This window comes from Marmota flaviventris, chromosome 16, assembly GCF_047511675.1.
Source record: "Marmota flaviventris isolate mMarFla1 chromosome 16, mMarFla1.hap1, whole genome shotgun sequence".
Taxonomy (NCBI): domain Eukaryota; kingdom Metazoa; phylum Chordata; class Mammalia; order Rodentia; family Sciuridae; genus Marmota; species Marmota flaviventris.
The window spans coordinates 68,239,034-68,259,994 of record NC_092513.1 but is presented as its reverse complement, the minus strand read 5'-3'; the positions used below and the strand labels follow the sequence as shown (position 1 = coordinate 68,259,994).

The 20,961-nt window shown below is 42.2% G+C and overlaps 2 protein-coding genes across 4 annotated transcripts in view; one reads left to right on the top strand and one right to left on the bottom strand.

Annotated features, from left to right (window-relative positions):
- Positions 1 to 2,016: 2,016 nt before the first annotated feature.
- Psmg2 (proteasome assembly chaperone 2) lies at positions 2,017 to 18,661 on the bottom strand. The gene is made up of 7 exons (XM_027920695.2): positions 18,485 to 18,661; positions 15,634 to 15,805; positions 11,950 to 12,008; positions 8,501 to 8,619; positions 7,387 to 7,560; positions 3,036 to 3,156; positions 2,017 to 2,307 (listed from the first exon to the last, which is right to left on the bottom strand). The coding sequence occupies exons 1-7, from the start codon at positions 18,539 to 18,541 to the stop codon at positions 2,215 to 2,217; spliced, it is 795 nt and encodes a 264-aa protein (XP_027776496.1). The 5' UTR covers positions 18,542 to 18,661; the 3' UTR covers positions 2,017 to 2,214.
- Positions 18,662 to 18,926: 265 nt separating this feature from the next.
- Positions 18,927 to 20,961, top strand: part of Cep76 (centrosomal protein 76) — a 31,171-nt gene continuing 29,136 nt past the window's right edge. For 2 of the 3 annotated variants that reach the window (XM_071602488.1, XM_071602489.1), the window contains exons 1-3: positions 18,950 to 19,092; positions 19,578 to 19,733; positions 20,664 to 20,739. In XM_071602488.1, coding sequence (XP_071458589.1) covers positions 19,030 to 19,092; positions 19,578 to 19,733; positions 20,664 to 20,739 — 295 coding nt within the window. In that variant the 5' untranslated portion in view covers positions 18,950 to 19,029. Of the gene's footprint in view, positions 19,093 to 19,577; positions 19,734 to 20,663; positions 20,740 to 20,961 lie in introns of all 3 variants that reach the window. The other variant, XM_027920694.3, reaches the window with a different exon arrangement.

The following is a 20,961-nucleotide window of genomic DNA, read 5'->3' as shown; positions in this document are numbered from 1 at the left end:
CCTATCTAGGGACGAGCAGATTTGCTCCCGTCCTATCTATGGACGGGCAGCTTTTTTTTTTTTTTTTTCTCGTCACTTACCTCCGAGTGTCCCGGGGCTCCCCGTACGGGCCACCATCTGCCGCAGTCCGGCTGCAGCAAAATAACCAGCGGGGGTGTGGGGGGGTGACGAACAACTTGTGTAGATTGATACAGCAGGAGTGGAAGCCGTTTATTGTAGGACAGGAGTGGTATTTATACATTCCACACAGCTTATCTTAATTAGCATAAACTAGATACAGCAGTCAACCAATAAGAAATCTCCACACTTAATGGCTCGCTGGTGTTATTTCACAAACCACTCCCTCTGGCATTTTGCCAGGCGCCATCTGGACTTGTTTACAGACTCTAACAAACAACAAAACAGAATCAAAGGAAGACCTACAATGTCTATGCCAAGCAGGAATCTGCCCGCTGCCCCCATACCAATTCAAAACAGTGCAGCTCTCCAGGAATGCCCCAACTGAGGTTGAGACATACAGCCGTCCGTCCCGCAAGCAGCACTTTGGAAAAGCCAGAATGCTGGACTCAGTCCACTCCTCAATGAGGGAGAAGCCACAGAATGGGAGAGGTTCCCTACAGGCATCTCCGTACTGCAAGCCCTGGAGCCACAGCAAGCTACCCACTGACCCCTGTGTCAGAGGCTCCCAGGCAACCAAACTATGCTGCGTCCATCAATGAACTGGAGCCAGGTGAGCCATAAAGCAGTCCCTGGGGCAGCCCTCTGAAGAGCTGGAATCAGACAAGTCCCACACCTCTCTACCCTTGGCCCTCCTGGAGGCTACAACCCAGGTGTTATTCCAGCCATGCTGAGCTGTCAGCCTGGGCCAGGGGCGGTCACAGGACCCTTCCTACCTATTCTACTGCAGCTGTTCTTGGTTTTGCACCCACTTGGGGGTACCACAACTGGACTGGGGTTTTACCCAATGTATCTGGTGAGAGCTAGAATTTGAATCCTGGCATTCTGTCCTTGTTCCCATTATTTAAAATGGATTCATTTTATAAAATAGAGATGATTATATCTTCCTCAAGAATTGTTGTAGGAACTGATTCAGAAAAATGGCAGACAGTGCTTAGCCATAACAATCACTCAAGAAAAAAGAAGCAGCAGTACGTTTTTCTCCTTTTAACCATTCCATTCTCTTCCAGTTACATACTTTCAAACTGGCATCTCTCTAGGATATCTAGGGCTGTTTCTTCTTGTTCTGTCATTTTGTCACATCCAATATTTTAACCAAAAAGGAAAGAGAACAGGCTATGGAATCCAGGATGATTTATGTGTCAAAAGGTACATTTCCTGAGCACTGTGGAGTAGGGTGTACTCTTCAATACTCCAAGCCCTTGGTTTGCACCGCAGGTCAAGGCACAGAAATGACACAGCTGTGGTGTCTGTCTCAATCTAGTTGGGGCTGACATGCTTGGATGCCTGAGCTGCGGGACAAAGCTGGCAACTTGCTGCTGCAGCCCCCGTGAGCCTGCAATACTGCAAACAAACACCAGAGGGAGCCAGAGACTACGCTTTGCACACCACTCGCTGGGAATCACAGCTGCTCAAGACCCTGTGTAAACAGCGGCTAGTGTGTACTAGGCAAGGGGAACGATTTTTATTTCTTTTATAGTAAAATATCTTTGAGATGGAGAAATTATCCTGTGTTACTGGGGTAGGTATACTAGAATCATTAAGACTTCTGGTGTGAAAGAGGGAGAAAGATCTGAGCTGCTGGCTTTGATTTGGTGGAAGGAGCCATGAACCAAAGACTGTGGCACCCTCCTGAAGGTGGTTAGGGGCTCTCCCCAGGGCCTCTGGAAGGAAAAGCCGGCCATCACCTGGATTTTAGCCGTGTAAGATCTAGTTGTGAATTTCTGATTTCTAGAACTGTAGTAGGTAAAAATAAATGTGTCATTTCATGTCACTAGGTTAGTGAATTAGCACAACAGAAATAGTGAATGTTAAAAAAAAAATTCGCTTCAGACAGAATCACTCCGGAAATAAAATTTTACTGTATGAAATTTACATTTGTTACATGTGATGAAAATTACAGCCAAAGATCTTTTGCTCATCCTTTTTCTAATGTACTCTTGCAAAGTCACATTCTTTATACAGATTATTTAACAGCTGTTAAATAACAATTGTGCTGGCATAAGTGTATAAATAAGGTATAAAACAAGAAACAGATCAAAACAGTGCAGGGGGAAGACCACTGCCAAAGAGTAACCTCCAAGAACTTGGGATTTTCCACGGCAAGGCAGATGTTGCAGGGTCATCACTCTGTAATTGAAGAACAAAATACTTTAGTCTTTCAATTTTACCATCAAATCTCCCTTTCAGTTCCTCTTTTACATGGTTTTCATTGTTAGAAAAAATAAAGCAGCAAGTTTCTATATCTTTTTAAAAATACAGATAAATTCCTTCAAGTTCCAAATCTTAAAGATATGTTAGAAAGGCTGCAGACAGTCTACTACCTAGAATGAAATTCACAAAGATCAAGGGTGTGTGAATTTCTGAACAACAGAAGTAATTGCATCATTTTTCTTCTTGGCAAAAAAGCAAGAATAAAAAGTATAAAGCAGGCTAATAGCTGCCCCTTCCCTGGGCTGTCATGCTCATTTTTCAGGATACAGAAAGTTCTTCATTTTGACAAGCAATCGCTACAGGAAGCACTGCTCACAGGGCAATACTTTCCGAAAACTTCTCTGAAACAATCCTGAATTCCACAGAAGACCTTCCTAGATGGATGTGTCTGATTAATTAATATAACAAGAATAATGTGTTCAATATAGAATCTGGGGCTTTCCTTTCTGGAAAATGAAGCAACTATAAATAGACTGGTTAACTATCTTACTTTCAAAAGTTCAGCTTAAACTTAATTTTATATAGAGATATGTCTACATTTAGTATAATTTTTTACTTATTTGATCTACTTACATAGAATATAAAATGCAAGTTAATGAATACAGACCAGACAAGTCAGAGGTTGCTGGTATAGTAAGACTTACACATGGTTTGATTATCTGAAGCCATTCATTAAGATACTCGACAAGACCTAGTGCATCTGGGATATTGTCTCCCTCTGAAACAAATTTCAGCAGAACCACCATTTGGATTTCTTTAGAACAGCTACAAGAAATAAAAAGAATAATTCAGTATTCTTCCACTTGTAGATAATTCTACTGTGATAGCATTACAGGCAAGATAACCTGCCAGGTTTTAGGCAAGGAAAAGATACCATACCATAAAATCACTGTCTCCCAGGGGCCCACATATACTCTTGTAGATGTGGGGCAGGAACAGGAGCCTAGAACAACCAGCCAGGGAATGTAGAGATTGTGCCTTGCCCCAAAGCTGCACGGACATCTGTCCTTGCACAGCCCAGCTGTGCTTGGCAATAACATGTGAGCTCTGTTCTGAACTACTCCCCAGACCTACTTGGGAAGACAGTGACTTTCAGAAGGACCACAGCAAAGAGACTGAAAGAAAAACCACAAAACAACATCTTTGTTCTTGGTAATCTAACTCAGTGAAGGCAAACTTGGAGAGTGGAAAGGTTCGAGAGAGGAAAACTCCCTGCTACTTCTCAGAGACAGCACCTACTGGGTGACTGTTCCAACAGGCACTTTCTGCAGTTTATGATTCAACACTTTCTTGAGGAAGCTGTAATCATTTCCATTTTCTAAATGAATCAGTTTAAAATTAGTGGGAACAAGGACAGAATGCCAGGATCTGATTTTTTTCTCTCCACTGACCAAATACATGGGTCAAATTATTTAATTTCCCTCATCTATGAAAGGACATCAGAACCCACCTTACAGGCTGCTGTGAGGTTTAAAGGAAGTAATGAAGGCAATGTGCTTAAAGGTGACATACAGATTATAGTACGCAAGTGTCAGTAGCTAACATGAGGCAAGAGGTTCAGACAGACAGAAAGTATAGTTAATCTGCTCCGCGTTTTTCCATCTGGCAAGTGGCAGAGGAGGGGACCTGAGGCTAGTCTTCCTGACTCCCAAATAGCCTCCCTACTATCATGGGTAAGTGCCCCCAGCCAGGGGTGACACGGCAGAACACCAATGCAAAGCTTCCACTTAACCAACAAAAGCAAAAGCACCCTAAAACTAAGAACTAGGAGAAAAATGTAATGTTGAAAGTTGAGAGTGCGTGACTGACAGCCACAGAGAGTGGGGTCCTAAGCAGGGTTCTAAGACAGGAGACTCTGTGAGTTCAGAAGTCAGGCAACAGGAGAGTTTACCACAGCACCTCAGGCTTCCGAGAGCTAAGGGCAGAAGTCGTCAGCACTACTCACACCACTCCACCCTGCAGTTCTCAAGCTCCTTAGAAACTTTCCATCTTTATAGGGAATACTGTGAATTTTGAAAATTCTAGCTGCTAAGTGCTTCTGCTCCAGTGGCCTCAGCAAAGGCTGCTTAGAGAAGGCTAGTCTCCCTGATTGTGCTGTAAGCATTCCAGCTTGTACAGAGCTTCTGCCAGGGCAGCACAACAGCTTTAACATCACCACACGATCCTCTGTTGACAGAGGAAGATGGAAGAGGGCTATTTCTGTTACACTCTAGGACATTAAAACCTAGCATAAGATATATCCAATTATTAAAGTACAAGTGTACTTCTACTGATTAAATGTGTGATCTCCGATCAGCCACATCGTTACCACCATGTTACCACCATGTTATCGAATAACCAATATTATCTTTTGCAGAGATGGGAATAAATATTTGTTCTGATAAGGAAAAACAAAATATGTATATTGTAAATAAACTGGAAAATACTCAAGATAATCACTGAAGGAGAAAAAAGGACTCAAAATTGTACACCATATGATCTCATGCACTTTTTTCAATTTCAAAAATTCTTTTACCACAATTAATGCTTAACTGTACTGAACATGGTTTGGTAATGAATGAGTAAAAAATTTGTTAAAAAACTAAAACTGTGAAAATTCTTCGAATAGGATGAACTCTAATCAGTGTTAAAAATGTCAGAAATGTATTATCTCACACATACATACATTTGATTAACGATAAAGAAGTTTGCAAAAAAAAATGGGTTAAAAAATTAATGGAGTTACTTCTGGGTGACAAGACTATCACAACATGGTTTCTTTAGATTAGGCTGCATTTTCCAGACAGTCTATGCTGAGCATGTCTAGCTTTCACATTTCTGGGGCACTGCGGCTACCTTTTTGGGCAGCTTTCAACTATTCATGGTGTTTCACTTACACATGGCACAATGCAGAGACCCAAGGAGACCCCAGGCCCTTCAGGCAAGCAGCCCCCTGCTCTCTGGTTCTCTGCATGGATTTCCAGTCCCCTGGGCCACCCCAGTCCCATCTGATTCCTTCAACTTGGCAGGAGGCTGTGCTCTGCTGGGGCACCCCCTGCAGGCCTGCAGTGCAGAAAGTGCTGTCAGCCGAAGCTGAGCAACTGCCGGACCCCTCAAGTTTGCTCTCAGAGACTTGGTGCAGGCTGTGCTGTAATGTCCGAGGAACAGTTGTTTCGTTTATTCTGTCAAGTTTCTGTTTTTTTATTGCTGGAGAGCAAGTCTGCTATTAAGTAAACTGTTGTGGCCAGAGACAGAAGTCCAGGAGATGACTAGTGAAGACTTAAGTACCACAGAGAGGAGGTAACACAACTATCGACTCTTGGAAACCAGGCAGACTTCTGCAAGGAGGACAAGAGGAGGCAGTGACAGAGGAAATGAAGAATCAAGAAACAACAAGGCACACAGAAAGCAAGGCTGAAATGGCTGAAGTCCTTCCTCACCAGTAATGACTCTCAATGTGAACAGCTGAGACTCAACCCAAAGGCAGAGACTGGCAGAATGGAGAAGTACATAGATAGGATCCAACCGCAGGCTGCTAGACACACCACAGGGTGACAGTGAAAAGATGGAAGATGCTCTGCATACAAAAACCAAGAAGAGCAAGGGCGGCCACACCAACATTAGACCAAACAGACTAAATCAAAGACTGCAAGAGACTAAGGTCACTCTACACTTAGGAAGGGTCCGTTCATTAATAAGACATAACAAACATAACCATATTAAGTGCAAAATAACAGTCTCAGAATGTATGAGGCAGTGACAGAAATGAAGGAGAAATAATCCTACAATAGTAGACTGGGTTACCCCACATTCAACAATGGCCAGAAAGTTAGCCACAAAATTAGTAAGGAAAAAAGAAGACTTGGACAATATTATAAATCAGTTCTAATGATCATATACCACCCCCCTCCCCAACAAAACAGCAATACTTTTTCTCAGATACATATAGAACATTCTCCAGGATAGATCATATATTTTGCCACAAAACAAGCATTGATGATTCCAGTTCTCAGGAGGCTGAGGCAGGAGCATCACAAGTTGGAGGCCAGATGGATAACTTAACAAGACCCTGTCCTAACATAAAGATAAAAAGGGCTGTGTTTTAGCTCAGTGGTAGAGCTTTTTTTTGGCCTAGTATGTGCTAGGCCCTGGGTTTGATCTACAGTACTGTCAAGAAAACCCAGTAATTCTACAAATAATAAATAACTTTACACCTTGTGGGGGAAGAAAGGAGAAAGGGAGAGAAGGAGGGAGCGAGGAAGGGAGGGGGAAGGGAGAGAGGAAGAGAGAGAGACACACAGAAGCAAACGCAAGCTGGCATAAAGAAGAAAATAATAAGAGATTACAATGCAGGTAAGTAAAAGAATAGAAACAGAAAATCAATGATCTTTTTAAAGATCAACAAAACTGACAAACCTTTAGATTAACAAGAAATAAGACAAATTCAGAAATGAAAAAGTGGGGACATTACTAGCAATTTTACAGAAATAAAAAAATAAAAAATTATTTCACGTGTACAGGTTTTCTATTTAGGAAACGAAATTCTTGAAGTGGGCAGGGCGATGGAGACATGTGGTGAGATTACACTTAATGCCATTTAACTGTACACTTAAAAAGCAATGAAAACGGTAAGTTTATATTATGTGTATTTTACTGCCATTTAAAGACAGTGTTTGGAGAAACTATGTGGAATAATCAGAATCCCTTAAATGTCACACACCAATACAGCACCAAATATGGCTTTTCAGGAACCATGTCTTTTATAACCAAATTTAAATTTTTCCCCTACAAGCAAGATCTCTAGCATAGTACCTATTTTATAAATACATTTTCAAAGTTCCAATAAAAAAATCCAATATACTCCCAATTACTTTAAATTTTTTTTGGAGACAGGGTCTTAATTCCTGGACTCCAAGTAATCCTCCAGCCTCAACCTCCTCAGAGCTGGATACAGATGTGAATCACAATGCCAAGCAACTTTAACTTGTAAGTAAAGTGAGAAACAGACACACTCACCTTTCATCATAGAGTGTTTTTGTGATCCCTCCTCCTGGAACACGGACACAAAACTCAGAATCATCCATTTGAGGGATGCATGGACTTTTTTCCATTTCTTGCCAGTTAAGGCTCTGTATTTTATTTTGAACATTTTTTTGCACAGAAGGTGTAAGCAGGTACCGGAAGGGAGTACTAGAAACAATCATATATAATCACCTTTTCAAAAATTACAAACATGAATACTAAGGTGAATATTATCAGTTTTTAACCAATATCATCTTGGTCTCCACATGTTCTACTGTATAAGGCAAGTTATGCGTTAGCTGATGATGGAAGGGCAACTCGGGCAGAACACATCACCTGGCTTGACGCTTACATACCAGGAGGGAGTGAAAGAAAGGAAAACTTCAACCAACGAAAGCCATTGTGAAAATCAACCCATTTTCTATTGCTATGTTCCCTTCTGCAATGGGGTCTGAAATGTCTGTGGTGAGAACCTTAGAAGTTAACTCTTTTTGAAAGTTTAACTATGGGCTTATTGATATTTTTCACCCTGATTTTACAGGTGTATAGATGATAAAATTTATGATCTAAATTAACTAAAAGTCAATATTCAGAATATAAAAATATTCTATATAATATCTTATTAACTATGTGACAATGACAAAATATCATTTATATCCTATTTCTGGGATACTCTGTCATATATTAAAGAATTCACTCTGACAGGCTAGGCAGCTATACTTAAAGGCAACTGGATTTCTGCATGTACAAATGGGTGCATTTTGAAAATAAATAGAAACATCAATGTAATCTCTCAAAAGTTAGCAATTAACATAGCCCTGGTGTGGTTTGCCCAGCATGCACAAGGCCCTGGGTTCAATCTGCAACAGCACTAAAAAGGTTCAATCAATAAGTCCCAGGTCCTTTCTCTGCTCTCTCATGTTCCTTGCATCTGACTAATACCAAGAGTATTTACCAAGTAAATACCAACAGCATGGTTCCAAAGCTCGCTCTCCACCAAAGTCCTAACTGTGAGGACCTACTAACTACACTCCCCTCATCTCTTACCTTTCTTTCACCTTCCTCTAAAATGGCCATACCAAATACCATAACCAAGTCAAGAACATACCTGCGCAGCTGGAGATCATTGCGCTGGTAGGAATGAGTACTTGAAAGGACGATGACTTTGGCACAGCCACTGCTTTGCACCCAGGAGAGCAGCTTTTCACAGAATGACTTGGATTTATACTTTGTGTACATTGAGAGAATAAACAGACAATGTGAAAGTGAGATCTTAGGGTAGAAGAACAGTGTCTACATTATCCACTTTATGTGATAACAATAAATAACTTAGACACTAAAATTATTAGTACTGTCAGATCTACTTAATGTTTTTAAATTGAAAATGGAAGATAAACAGCTGTAAACTATTTGATATATTTTTACAATGACAAAATAAACTAACTGTAAGGAATCTATATTTCTAAGGAAAATGTCTCATTTCTCTGCTTAAGAAATCTACTGTTATGTAATAATCATCACATGGTCATCTATGAAGTGTTCTTGCCAGAAAATTTCTGCCTGGAATCTGATTGTGTGATAGCAATCAGGTGACTGAGAATGCTGAACATCTGACCTCAAGTCCTCATACAAGCCAACACTAGGAAGAAGAGGAGGAAGGGGGCCAGCTGTACACGGAGGGGCACCAATTTAAAAGATGTAATGGAGAAATGTAACATGTTAACCTTGACTGGATCCAGAACTGGAGGATATTTTGGGGACAAGTGGGGAAACCAGAATACCCTGGATGACACTTCTGAACAAGGCATGAAATGCTTATTCTCTGAATATGGTATCGACAATGTGGTTGTGAGAGAGAATGTCCTTGATCTTGACTATACTTAGTTTTTTTCTAGTGCTGGAGCACCCAGGGCCTCACACACACTAGGCAAGCACCTGCCACTAGGCCATAACATAAGCCCTGTCCTTCTTGAACGCTGTGTGCTGAAGCATTTGGGGGACAATACCATGTTGCTAGCCTGTGTTTGGATTGCCTGGCAGAAGGACACTGTTTACGCATTGTGTGTTCACATGCATAAAGAGAGATCAAGTGGGTTCGACAACAAGATGTGAAGTTGGTGAATCTGGAATATGGATTATAAATTTTAGCGGAAAAACTCACTTTATGAGAATTCTTAAATTTAAAATATAGGTAAAAATGGTTAACTTTAGAAAGAAGAGAGTAGCATAATATAATAGTTAAGAGAGGCAGGTTCTGAAGTCAGGCTGCCTGGGTGTAGGACATAGGTCCTTTCCAGACTCTGCATCTCAGGCAAAGTCCTTAACCTTTCTGGACTTCAGTTTCCTCCTTAGAAAAACAATGAAATAATATTTGTGCCTGCCTCAGCCTGTTGTGAGGATTAAAGGGATAATAAAGTGCTTAGCATAGCATCAGTAAAGAATCAATGCTCAGCAATTTTTGCTATTTTTAAGTCATTTCCATCTACTAAAAATCCATTTAGAAGTATCTGAATGGCCCACCTTAATTTTTAAACCGTCTCTGTTTATGAAGAGAATCAGTGAGCAACTTTCCTTATGGCATTGTTAAGTTAAAAAAAAAAAAAAGGAGTGATTCTAATACTAATAAAGTCACAGCAACACTACTATTCACGATAGCCTCAAATGGAAAAACCGAATGTAGCATCAACAGTGCAATGGACCACTATGGTTTATTTATACATCAGAATAGCGCATGAAGGTGAGAACCAATTACTGCTACTTGCAACAATATAGATGAACCGCACAAGGGGAATGTTGATTGCAGAAAGCCAGACACAGTACAGCGTACAATCTGAGTTACCATCTATATAGGACTCATTGTGGCAGCCCTTGGAATGCTGACAATATTCTCTCTCTCTCTTTTTTGGTAGCAGGGACTGAACTCAGGGCTACTCAACCACTGAGCCACATCCCCAGCTCTTTTTTGTTTTTTATTTAGAGACAGGTTCTCATTGAGTTGCTTAGTGCCTTGCTTCTGCTGAGGTTGGCTTTGAACTCTTACAATCCTCCTGCCTCAGCCTCCTGAGCTGCTGGGATTACAGGCATGCACCACTACACACCCATTGACACTATTCTATTTCTTCATCTAGAGGCTAATTTCAGAGTTTTTACTCTTGAAATTTCATCAAGCTATACATTTATGGTTTGTAAAAATGTATGTTTTACTTCACTAAAAAATTAAAACAAGTACTATGCAGTTAACCTTAATAAAATCCTGTATTTCTGACCTCCTGAACACATATACCTTAAGTCATTTCAAATAACCCACTCAATAAATATCTATTGATAGTTTCCCTGTGTGAAAAGCTCTTTCTTAGGTACTGGGGATATCAGAGTGAGCACCATAATGTCAATTCTCTCAGGAAACTCACTTCTTCTTAGTGAGGAAGATAATAAACATGTTATGACAAGAAGTGATAATTTCTGAAGAACATAAATACAGAAAAAGGAGCAGCGAAGATGGTAAGGGACAGCTTTTCTGATGAGGCAACATTTAAGCAATAAGGCAGCGAGCCATTTGGCTTTGTAGGGGAAAAGCATTCCAGGCAGAGAATCAGCGGCAGGATTCTGAGCTGGGCATGAAGGGCAAGTGTCTGAAGACCAACCAAGCAGCTATGGAGGCTGCAGGTCAGAGCCTGCATATAAAATATAGTAGCTGTCCCACAGGACTCTTTGAGCGTGGTAACGCTCTTTACACGTGTGCTTACAGACAACTTGAAATGTGGTTACTGACCCAGGAACCCAGTGTTTAATTTTATTTACTTTAAATCAATCAATTAACATTTAAATAGCTACATGGTAGGGGCGATGAGAGTAGAGCTTAGTGGTAGAGCCCTTGCTTAGCACACAGGAGACTGGGTTCAATCCCCAGCACTACCAATAAATAAATGAACGAATAAATAGCTACATGTGGCCAGTAGGTACCAGATCAGAAACTTGAAGGCTTGGTAAAGGGTTATGAATTCACTATGAGTAAGTAGGAAGCCACAGGAGGGTTCTAAAGAGAGCACTGATGTGATTTGACTTGGTTTAAAGGATCATTAATGTTGCTGTTAAAAGACTATGAAAAGGTTCATGGCAGGGAGTGGGCAAGAGTGAAAATGGGCTTAAGAGATGAGGAGTGGTTCAGGCTGAGTGGTAGTACAGGCGGTGGCACTGGAGGAGTAAGTTGGATTCAGAGCATAATTTTGATATATAGGTACTTTAACAGATACTCAATTTTTTAAAATTTTATTTTTTAATTGGTTCTAATTAGTTATACATGACATTAGAATGCATTTTGACACATTGCATACAAATGGAGCACAACTTCTCCTTTCTCTGGCTGAACATGGTGCAGAGTCACACAGGTAGTGTAATCATACATGTGTGTATACAGCATAATGATGCCCATCTCATTTCACCGTCCTTCCCATCCCGACACCCCCTCCCTACTTTGAATTCTTAATGATACCGACTCGATATTTTCTCATTACATTTTAATTTAATAAACTTAAGAAGTGAATATAACATACCAACCTTGATAAAAATGGATCTTAACTGAAGAGCCACAAGCTTCTTTGAAGGCAATGAATATACTACAAGGAAAAGAAGAAACTGAAATCATACAATAGTTAAAATGAAGGATTCTGAAAGTTGAAAAAATTTTAAATATATATATTTATAGTTGTTGATTGACCTTTATATTTCATTTATTTATATGCAGTGTAGAGAATCGAACCTAGTGCCTCACACATGGTAGGCAAGCACTCTACCATTAAGCCACAACCCCAGTCCTAAATGTTGGAATTATTAATGATAAAAAATAAAATTTGAATATAATAGTTTTTACATCTAAGTATTTTCAGAAACTAAAATATGGAATATATGTACTATATTAATTGGTTAAAATAAAACATTTTAGAAGTAACTCAAAATGTGTGCCAGTGAGCTTTATTCTATGGAACATATTCATAAGTTAACTCGGGCATGGTGGACACTCCTGTAGTCCTAATTACTGCAGAGGCTGGGCAGGAGGACAGCTTGAACCCTTGAGTTTGGGGCCAGCCTAGTTAACAGAGAGTCATATCTCCTAAACCAGAGAAGTATTTCCCTGGAAATTTCTGGTATTATGATAAGAAAGCTACACTTTTTTGTCTGATATTCCTCCCTCTTCTCTCCTGAGAACAGTAATATTCACTAGGATTAACAGAAGAACTAGGTAGGTAAATTTGTGTTCTTTTGGAGTTTTTAAAAGACCTTGAATAACAAAAAATTTCTGTGAGTCAGCATGTGTGTATTTTTTCTGGGAAAAGGATTCATAGCTCTCACCAGATTCTACAAGAAGCCAGCTCTAGAGAGGCTAAAGGCCCCTTGTCCAACCTTACCTCTGTGAATGAGAAGCTCTTGTATGAACTGAGGGCATAACAGAGTCACTCAATCCAGAGGAAGAGGCCACTGTGGCAAGGAGTCAGTTTTTGGTACTAGGAATTGAACCAGGGGCACTTAACCACTGAGCCACATCCCTGGTCCGTTTTAATATTTTATTTAGAGACAGGGTCTGAATGAGTTGCTTATGGCCTCACTAAGTTCTTGAGGCTGGCTTTGAACTCTCAATCCTCCTACCTAAGCCTCCCAAGTCTCAGGGATTATAGGCATGCGCCACCACGCCTGTCTAAGGGGTAAGTTTTTGATTACTATAAATGGATTACAAATAACCTAGTTTGGGCATATCCTTTGGTGGGTCAGGTCTCTCCTGTTAAAAGTTTCTGGGGGACTGTCATACGTGATTGGTGTGACTAGGGGTTATACCACACTCAGAAGACTATTAAATACCACTATACTCAGGCCAAAGAGACTAGAACAGGAAGTTTAGGAATTAATGAAATGCGAATAAATTCAGGGAAAAAGGACTAAGGCACAGGCCACTCAGGCCTCTGATCTGTGACATACCCCTTTAATCCTGTGGTAGAGATTTTCTCAGCACAGAAAAAGATAACAGGGAGCCATCTGCATCAGTTGGAGCCTACCATAGCTCAGCTGCAACACTGTTGTTACTCTGTAGTACAGAAGTAAATGCCTAATCAGAAATGTATATTACCTCATGTGGAACATAAAGAAAACTAACAAAAAATATATAAGGCTATGTATGCAACCCTACGCTAGGGGCTCAGCCTTTGGATGATAATCTGCTGAGCCAGTGCGGGCACTGAATACAACTGCTTCCTGCTGACAGCCTTGGTATCTTGTGTCTCTGTCCAAATATCCTACAGCAGTCCAAATTAACAGATCTGGGTTCAAAAAGCATGTATCTATAGGGATGGAGGGTAAGACTTAGAGCACAAGATATACCATTTTCAATAGCAGCAAGTCTCATACTCTCTATTAATAAATCATGAAATTCTTTTTTGTTATTAGATCCTGTTTCCTAGTACTCCCCGCCGCCCCTGACATGACATAATATGAAAAAAATACCACCTTTTATGTATTCTGGCCAAAAATATTATCTCGTAGCAAATTAAGACAACAGACCTAATTCCAGGTTCAGAAAATACAGGGGGCTAGAGGAAGAAGCCAAAAGAGAGCACAAGGAAATAAATTGGTTTTGTGAAGAGAAAAGGACTACTCTAGAGTAAAAGTGTTTCAAGGGCACAACAATCAGCACGGATCCTGGTTTGGAGAAATAAACTTTATATGACATTCTGAGGCAAATCAATACAGATTATGCATAGGAAAATATTTAAAAATTAATTTTTTGAACAGTGCTAATGTCGTTTTAGTTACATGATAGGCCTATGAAGAATTATGGTCTTATGGTATTAAAAACTTACATATCAGGAGCACTGAACAACTCAATCTCTGAGATTTATCTATACTGTATTACCATGAATTCTAAAACATTTGAGGGGATAAATACAAGGTTTAGCTGAAGCAGCACTATTAAGCATTGCACTGAGCTTACTGGAATTTCTTTTCCTCTATCTATAATACTAGCAATGGTTACATATGCCACTAAGAACAGAAAATAAAACAGGACAAAAGGAAAAAGATCTGAGTTGAAAAAAGTAGAACTCTGAAAGGCTACCCAGACCACAAGCACAACACACTTTCATAATCTTCATTGGAGTTTCTATTACACTGCTTTTCTTTTCTTCTTTTTGAGAAGTCATGTGGGAGGAAGTCTTGGTTGTGTGACCCAGGCCTCTTGTCAAGAAGTCTTATCCTGTGATCCAGGCCAGCCACAGGCTCCAGGTGACACACCAGCCTCAGCACTGTGAGTGGCTGGGACCACAGGTGTGGCTTCTGTGCCCAGGTCAGACCTTTCTGATTTAAAGGAACTCCATCAGGTGGGAGAGATAAGCATGCTGACCAACCACCGGCAAGCATACTAAGAGAGAGCTCTGGCTGGGGTAGGATTGAAAATGCTAAGCCAGAACCTTCTGTGTTTATACTAAGGAAGAACTCCACACTACGGTGGAGCTGTTACAGTGTCTACTTTATGCTTTGAAAATTGCCCTTGCTGCTCTACCTCTGGAACTTATTTTTAAAAAGTCATGTTTCTCTTCCTCTCTCCCCGCTCCTCCCTAATCTCTCCTCTGCCCCAATCTCAGGGAAAACAGTATTACCTTTCTTCCTCATTTTAGGCAGATTTATCAGTCCTTGAGTACCCACCCACCATAGGAAAGAAGTAATCCAGACTTTGGGTGGTACCAGAAGATCTCAGAAATGACTATCTCCCAAATTAACAAGTGAATCACAACTCAACACAGAAGTCCATGACTTTAGTAGCCTTTGCATCACCTCTTTAAAAACCCACTGTTAGCCAGTGGCACAGCCTCTTATCCCAGTGGCTTGGGAGGCCGAGGCAGGAGGACCCCAAATTCAAAGACAGCCTCAGCAAAAGTGAGGTGCTAAGCAACTCAATGAGACCCTGTCTCTAAATAAAATACAAAGTAGGTCTGAGGATGTGGCTCAGTGGTTGGGTGCTCCTAAATCCAATCCCTGGTACCAAACAACAACAACAAAACCAAACCCCTGTTCTTGCTGATGGGGACATTCACAGCCTCACAGCCTCTGGGACAGGAGTCCCCTGTGTTTCTCCTTTGTTGCAAAGCAATTAAACTCTTCTTTCCTTTTTCTCAAAACTGTGTCCTCATTATTGGATTGGCATTGGGGATAAGGACCGAGCTTTTGGTAACATAACAGAACATGCCAAAGACATACCTTCAGCATTTGTACTGAGCTCTGTTGAATTGTCTTCTTCAGTTGCATATGGATTGTTCCCAACTATTGGCACCAGGCAATCGGTATAGAAGTAGCCAATTTTATGCATGTTCAATGTAGAAATGATCAGATCTATTGCAAGCTGTCCAACATTTCCAACAGATACTGCTGGCTGAAAAAAAGACATTTTCAATAAGTCATCAAACTTAGGAGCACTTCAAACAGTTTAGACAGAAGATAATAATTGACTGTTCGGAATGCATATATGTTCAGGTGCATAGCTAGATATTGACTCTTTCATTCAGTAAAACAAACTAAGTTCCTGCTCTTGTGGAACTTCCATTCCAGTGAGGGAGTAGTTTACCTGTAACAAAAATAAAGAGCAAAATATACAGTGTTAGTTCTATGAAGAAAAATACAGTGAATGAATGGGAGCAGGTTTATATGTAGTTGGATGCAATTTTAAATAGGGTGATCCAGGCTTCACTTCAAGTGACGAGTCACTATCTTAAAGTGGTAAAGGACAGTCATAGAGAAACCTGGGAAAACAATACTCAAGGAAGCTGGAAAGCAAGTATAAAGTCTGTAAAGGATCTATAAAAGAAATCTCTTGGGCTTCTTTCCATTTGCTTTGTTGGTCTCCTTTCTATCCACTTCCTGAGGTTGGCATGATCTTTTCACATTAAACACACACACTCTCCCGTAACTTCAAACGGCCAACCTACATCACATGACAAGTTTTTGGGCTCCAGAGTCTACTGGACATATCTACATGGTTATATCACAGGCAATTCCCATTCCACTTGTATTAAACCAATTTTTGCTCAAACTTGTTCTCATATTTGTATTTTTTAAAAAAAACATCTTCTCTTGACTACCTTATCTAGGAAATGTCTTCCTTTCCCCTCATCAACCTAATATATGACAATTTTTATTGATTTATCTTCAAAATACCTCTTTAATGAGCTCCTCCTTTGCATTCTTCCAGCAATTGCCTTTTTCTGACCTTCAATGTTCTTACCTAAGTTTTCTCCTACTTCTCATAGCTGTTGTCTACCAAACTCCTGGTTATCTACTACATATAATTCCCTTCTCAAAGATTCTGCTACTTTGGTTGGACTCATCTGTATCACCCTTCTTTTCCTCACTACTGGACCGTTCCCATGAGCATGTACACATGTTGTAAATCTTCCATTCTAAAAAGTCTTCCCTTATTCCATATACTCCTCTCCCTCCCACCTCATTTCTGTTGCCTTTCATAGCCCAAATTCTCCAAGAGTTGTCTACTACACATAAGTGGGAACTTTGTCTTTGAATGAATGCATACATATGTTGCTGAAAGCTTGTTCTTTGTCCCAGATGCCAATCCAATAACAAAGACCTGGTTTTGAGAAAAGGGAAAAAGAAGGTTTATTGCTTTGATAGCTTAGGAAGAGAGATCAGGAAGGAGAAGATCAGGGAAAAGGTTAGGGAAAAGAAGATAAGGGAGGAGAAGGTCAGGAAGGAGAAGGTTAGGGAAAAGATCAGGGAGGAGGTGGTCAAGAAGAAGGTTGGAAAAAAGAACAAAACACTAAGTTTCAAAGCCCCAAGGGATTTAGTCAAAGCATCAAGTGAGCCCATTACACATATACCTACAATCTCTACCTCCTCTTCTCCCTACTGAACTCACCCCAGGACAGCTTCCCTCTTTGCCACCCCATCCATAACTGTTTGCCCAGGTGACCCCTCTAACTTACATGTTGGTATCAAATCCTTAACACGTTTGATATTTTATGAATAAAAGAAAGCTATTGTCACTTCAAGCATTACACCACTCCAAAAAGTGCATTTTTCAGTGCTACATTCTGGGTTCACAGGTACCCCAGCTTATTCTCTCTCAACGTTTCATTCCAAACTCTTTGCAGTCCCCAGTGCTTATGCACCTCTGCTTTTAGCATCCATCTTTCAGAAATGCACCCTCTCCCATCTTTTTTTTTAAATTGTCAATGTATCTTTATTATATTTATTTATATGTGGTGCTGACAATGGAACCCAGTGCTTCACTCAAGGTAGGCAAGCGCTCTACCACTGAGCCTCAGCCCCAGCCCCTCCACACAGCTTGACTTTTAGATTGAGCTCATCCACTGAGCCCATCCGCAGCTCCTTTTTGTATTTTATTTAGACACAGGGTCTCACTGAGTTGCTTAGTGTCTCCCTGTTGCTGAGGCTGGCTCTGAACTCGCGATCCTCCTGCCTCTGCCTCCCCAGCCGCTGAGCGCGCTACACAGATTTTCTTAACAAGCTCCTGTGTCCCTCTCTCTGTCAATCACCTAAGGCCTTTCTCTCTCGTTGTCAAGCTCTGATCCCAGTATTAACTGGTGAGGATTTCCAGCTAGCTAGTAAGCTCTTTGAGGACAGCACCTATTATTCTAACATCAGCAGCACCAAGTAGAACGTTCACCGAAACAAATCGAAATATGGCAGCTCTAGGAGGAACAGAACTTGGCATTGGCGCCTGACAGCTCTCTTGTTACCTAACAGTGGTTCTAACGATGAGGTGCTGGCCGAGGAGCGACCTAAAGCACGTGTTTTGAGGACACACTGCAGGGATGCGCGGCCCGCCGTGCGCGGTCCCCGACTGTCGCTCGCAGGCCTCTTACGTTTCGCGGGCAACAAAGACGGCCCGCGAACGTCGGTTCCCAGCGCGGACAAAGGTTGGCTCCCGACCGCCGCCCTCCGCGACCACCTCCCCATTATTATTTCGGTCTCAAACACTGAAATAAAGACGCGCGCCTCCGCCCTGCCGCGGCCCCGCGGGGCCCCCGGGTGGGGTCGCTCCGGGGGGCCGCAATCCGCGCGCGCGCACACTTACCATCAGCAGGGTGAAGCCCGTCAGGTCAGGCACCCAATCCCCGCAGGGAACAAACATGACCGCGGCGGGCGGGCAGGGAGGCTGCGCGCGGGCGCGAGAGAACGAGGCCTCAGGAAGGCGCGGGCGCGGGAGCGGCGCTGGGCCTCGCAGATCCCAGGGGTCCCGCGCGACGCGACCGGGGTCCTTCGAGTCCCCTGGCGCCGGGTCCTGAGAGGCTGTCCAGCCTCCTGCCGGCGCGCGGTGCGCAAAGAGGCGGCCGGGGGTAGACAAGCGGTGGGCCTCGCCGTAGGAGCCCCGGCCATGCGCGGCGGCGGGGGCGGGCCCTGAGGGAGGACGGGCGGCGAGTGAGGATCAGGCAGCGCGGCGGGCAACCCCGGGTCCGGCGCCGTTTGAAAACAGTTGGCGGCGGCGCCGCGGCAGCCGGGTTCCCGCCCAGCGCCGGGTCAGCCAGTCGCGGCGTCGGGCCCCTCGGGATCCGCGCGAGGCGGGTGGCTGAGCCGCTTGGTGCTGCAGCCGCCACTGTCGCTCCGGGGCCCGCTGCCAGCATGTCGCTGCCTCCGGAGAAGGCGTCGGAGCTGAAGCAGCTCATCCACCAGCAGCTGAGCAAGGTGCCGAGGCGGCGGGGCGGCCGGGTGGGTCCAGGCGGGGGGACCCCGGGGCGCCCTCCGACCCCGGCGCGGACCGGCCTGGGGCAGGTCCTCTCGCATTTCCCGCGCCTTCCCAGCTCCGGAGGATGGCCTTCGTGGCCCTGCGCTCGCGGGCCGAGCCTGGGCCGGCGTCTGGCGACCCTCGCCCTGTCCTGGGTCGGTCTGAGTCGGTCTGGGTCAGCCCTGGATCGGCTCTGGTGCTGCGTCTCCGACCGGGCGGCGGGCACGGGTGCCTTGCCGGTCTGCGGGCCTCCGGGTGCAGGGCTGCGGGGCGAACCCGGGACGCCGGCCCTCGGGAGGTGGCGGAGGGGAACGGAAGTCTCCTTTTCTCGTTCAGTTGCGGTCAGAGCCGTACGTTTACTGATAGTTTTGGAAGCCGCAAACCCGAGAAGCAAGTTTTAACTGCTTTGTGATGATGTGAGTTACAATTCGAATTTTCTGCGTAGATGGATGTCCATGGCAGAATAAGAGAAATCCTTGCTGAGACCATACGGGAAGAATTGGCACCGGATCAGCAACATTTGTCGACCGAAGATTTGATAAAAGCCCTTAGACGTCGAGGAATCATTGATGATGTGATGAAAGAACTTAATTTTGTTACCGTGAGTTAAATTTTAGGGGGAAAATTTGACAATGTATTGATCGTGCATAACACTTCGGTCTGTATTGGGTGCCTCTCCTGATTGAGTGAAGTCACTTTAAGGTCATTGTGTCTACTAATAGCCTTGTTTCAGCGTTCAGTATGGCAAATAGTATTTTATATCAGTGAAATTTGAGTTACCATATTTCTTTCTGTGCATAGCAGAATTTTGTATTCTTTTAGATCAGTAATCCGAACTACACATGCTTTCTAGGATTGTTTTATAACATTTTAGGTTAAACTATTTTAAAGAAAATACACTTAGGAATTTTTTTAAGAAAATACTTGACTCAATAAGAGCTCTCAAATCTTTTCACACATATAGGTCAAAACTGAGTGATAGGCTTCTTGGTATATTATTAAGTAAGCCCTCTTTTGAAAATGAGACAGTAATGAGAAATTGTGACCTCAATACCTGGGTAATATAATGTAAAAATAGAATGAATTTCATAATACATCAGGGAATTAAGTCTGTTCATACTGCATCCTTTTTTGGTTTTTGAGGCTTATGGAACCCATTTATTAAAAAATTGACCTAGTAAAAGCTACTGCTATATGAATGTCATATTAAAACCAGTTCATGGTGGAATCTTAAGCCAGTGTTATATAAGGTTTAGAGAAAGTTTAACCTTGTGTAAGGTGTTAAGGATTTGTTTTGTCACATTCTGTGAATGGTAAGACAATTTAGACTTTAGGAATAACCAGTTTTGCTGTCTTTTATGAGATATTTATAGGTATTTATTTTCATTATGCTAGGAAAATAAAGCGGTTTATTTTATTTTATTTTTGAAAGGTTATTATCCTAACTGTTTTTGATTTCAATGCTTGGCATGTTCTTACCTATGATTTTTGTTTTCTAATTTGTTTTGATTTTTTTTCTCTGCCTTTTTAGGAAAATGTTGATCAAGAACTTCCTTCCTCTCCAAAACAACCTGTTGGTTTTGATAAACAATCAACGTTAAAAAAAAGTATGTATATATTTTTTAATATTACTACAGTGTTTGATAGAAAAAAAAATCAGTATTTATTTTTCAAAGTGAAACCCTTATGGCTGGGGGTGTAGCTCAGTGGTAGAATGCCCGCCTCCCATGTGTGAGGCACTGGGTTTGATCCTCAGCACCATATAAAAATAAATAAAGATTGGGGCTGGGGATATGGCTCAAGCAGTAGCGAGCTCGCCTGGCATGCGT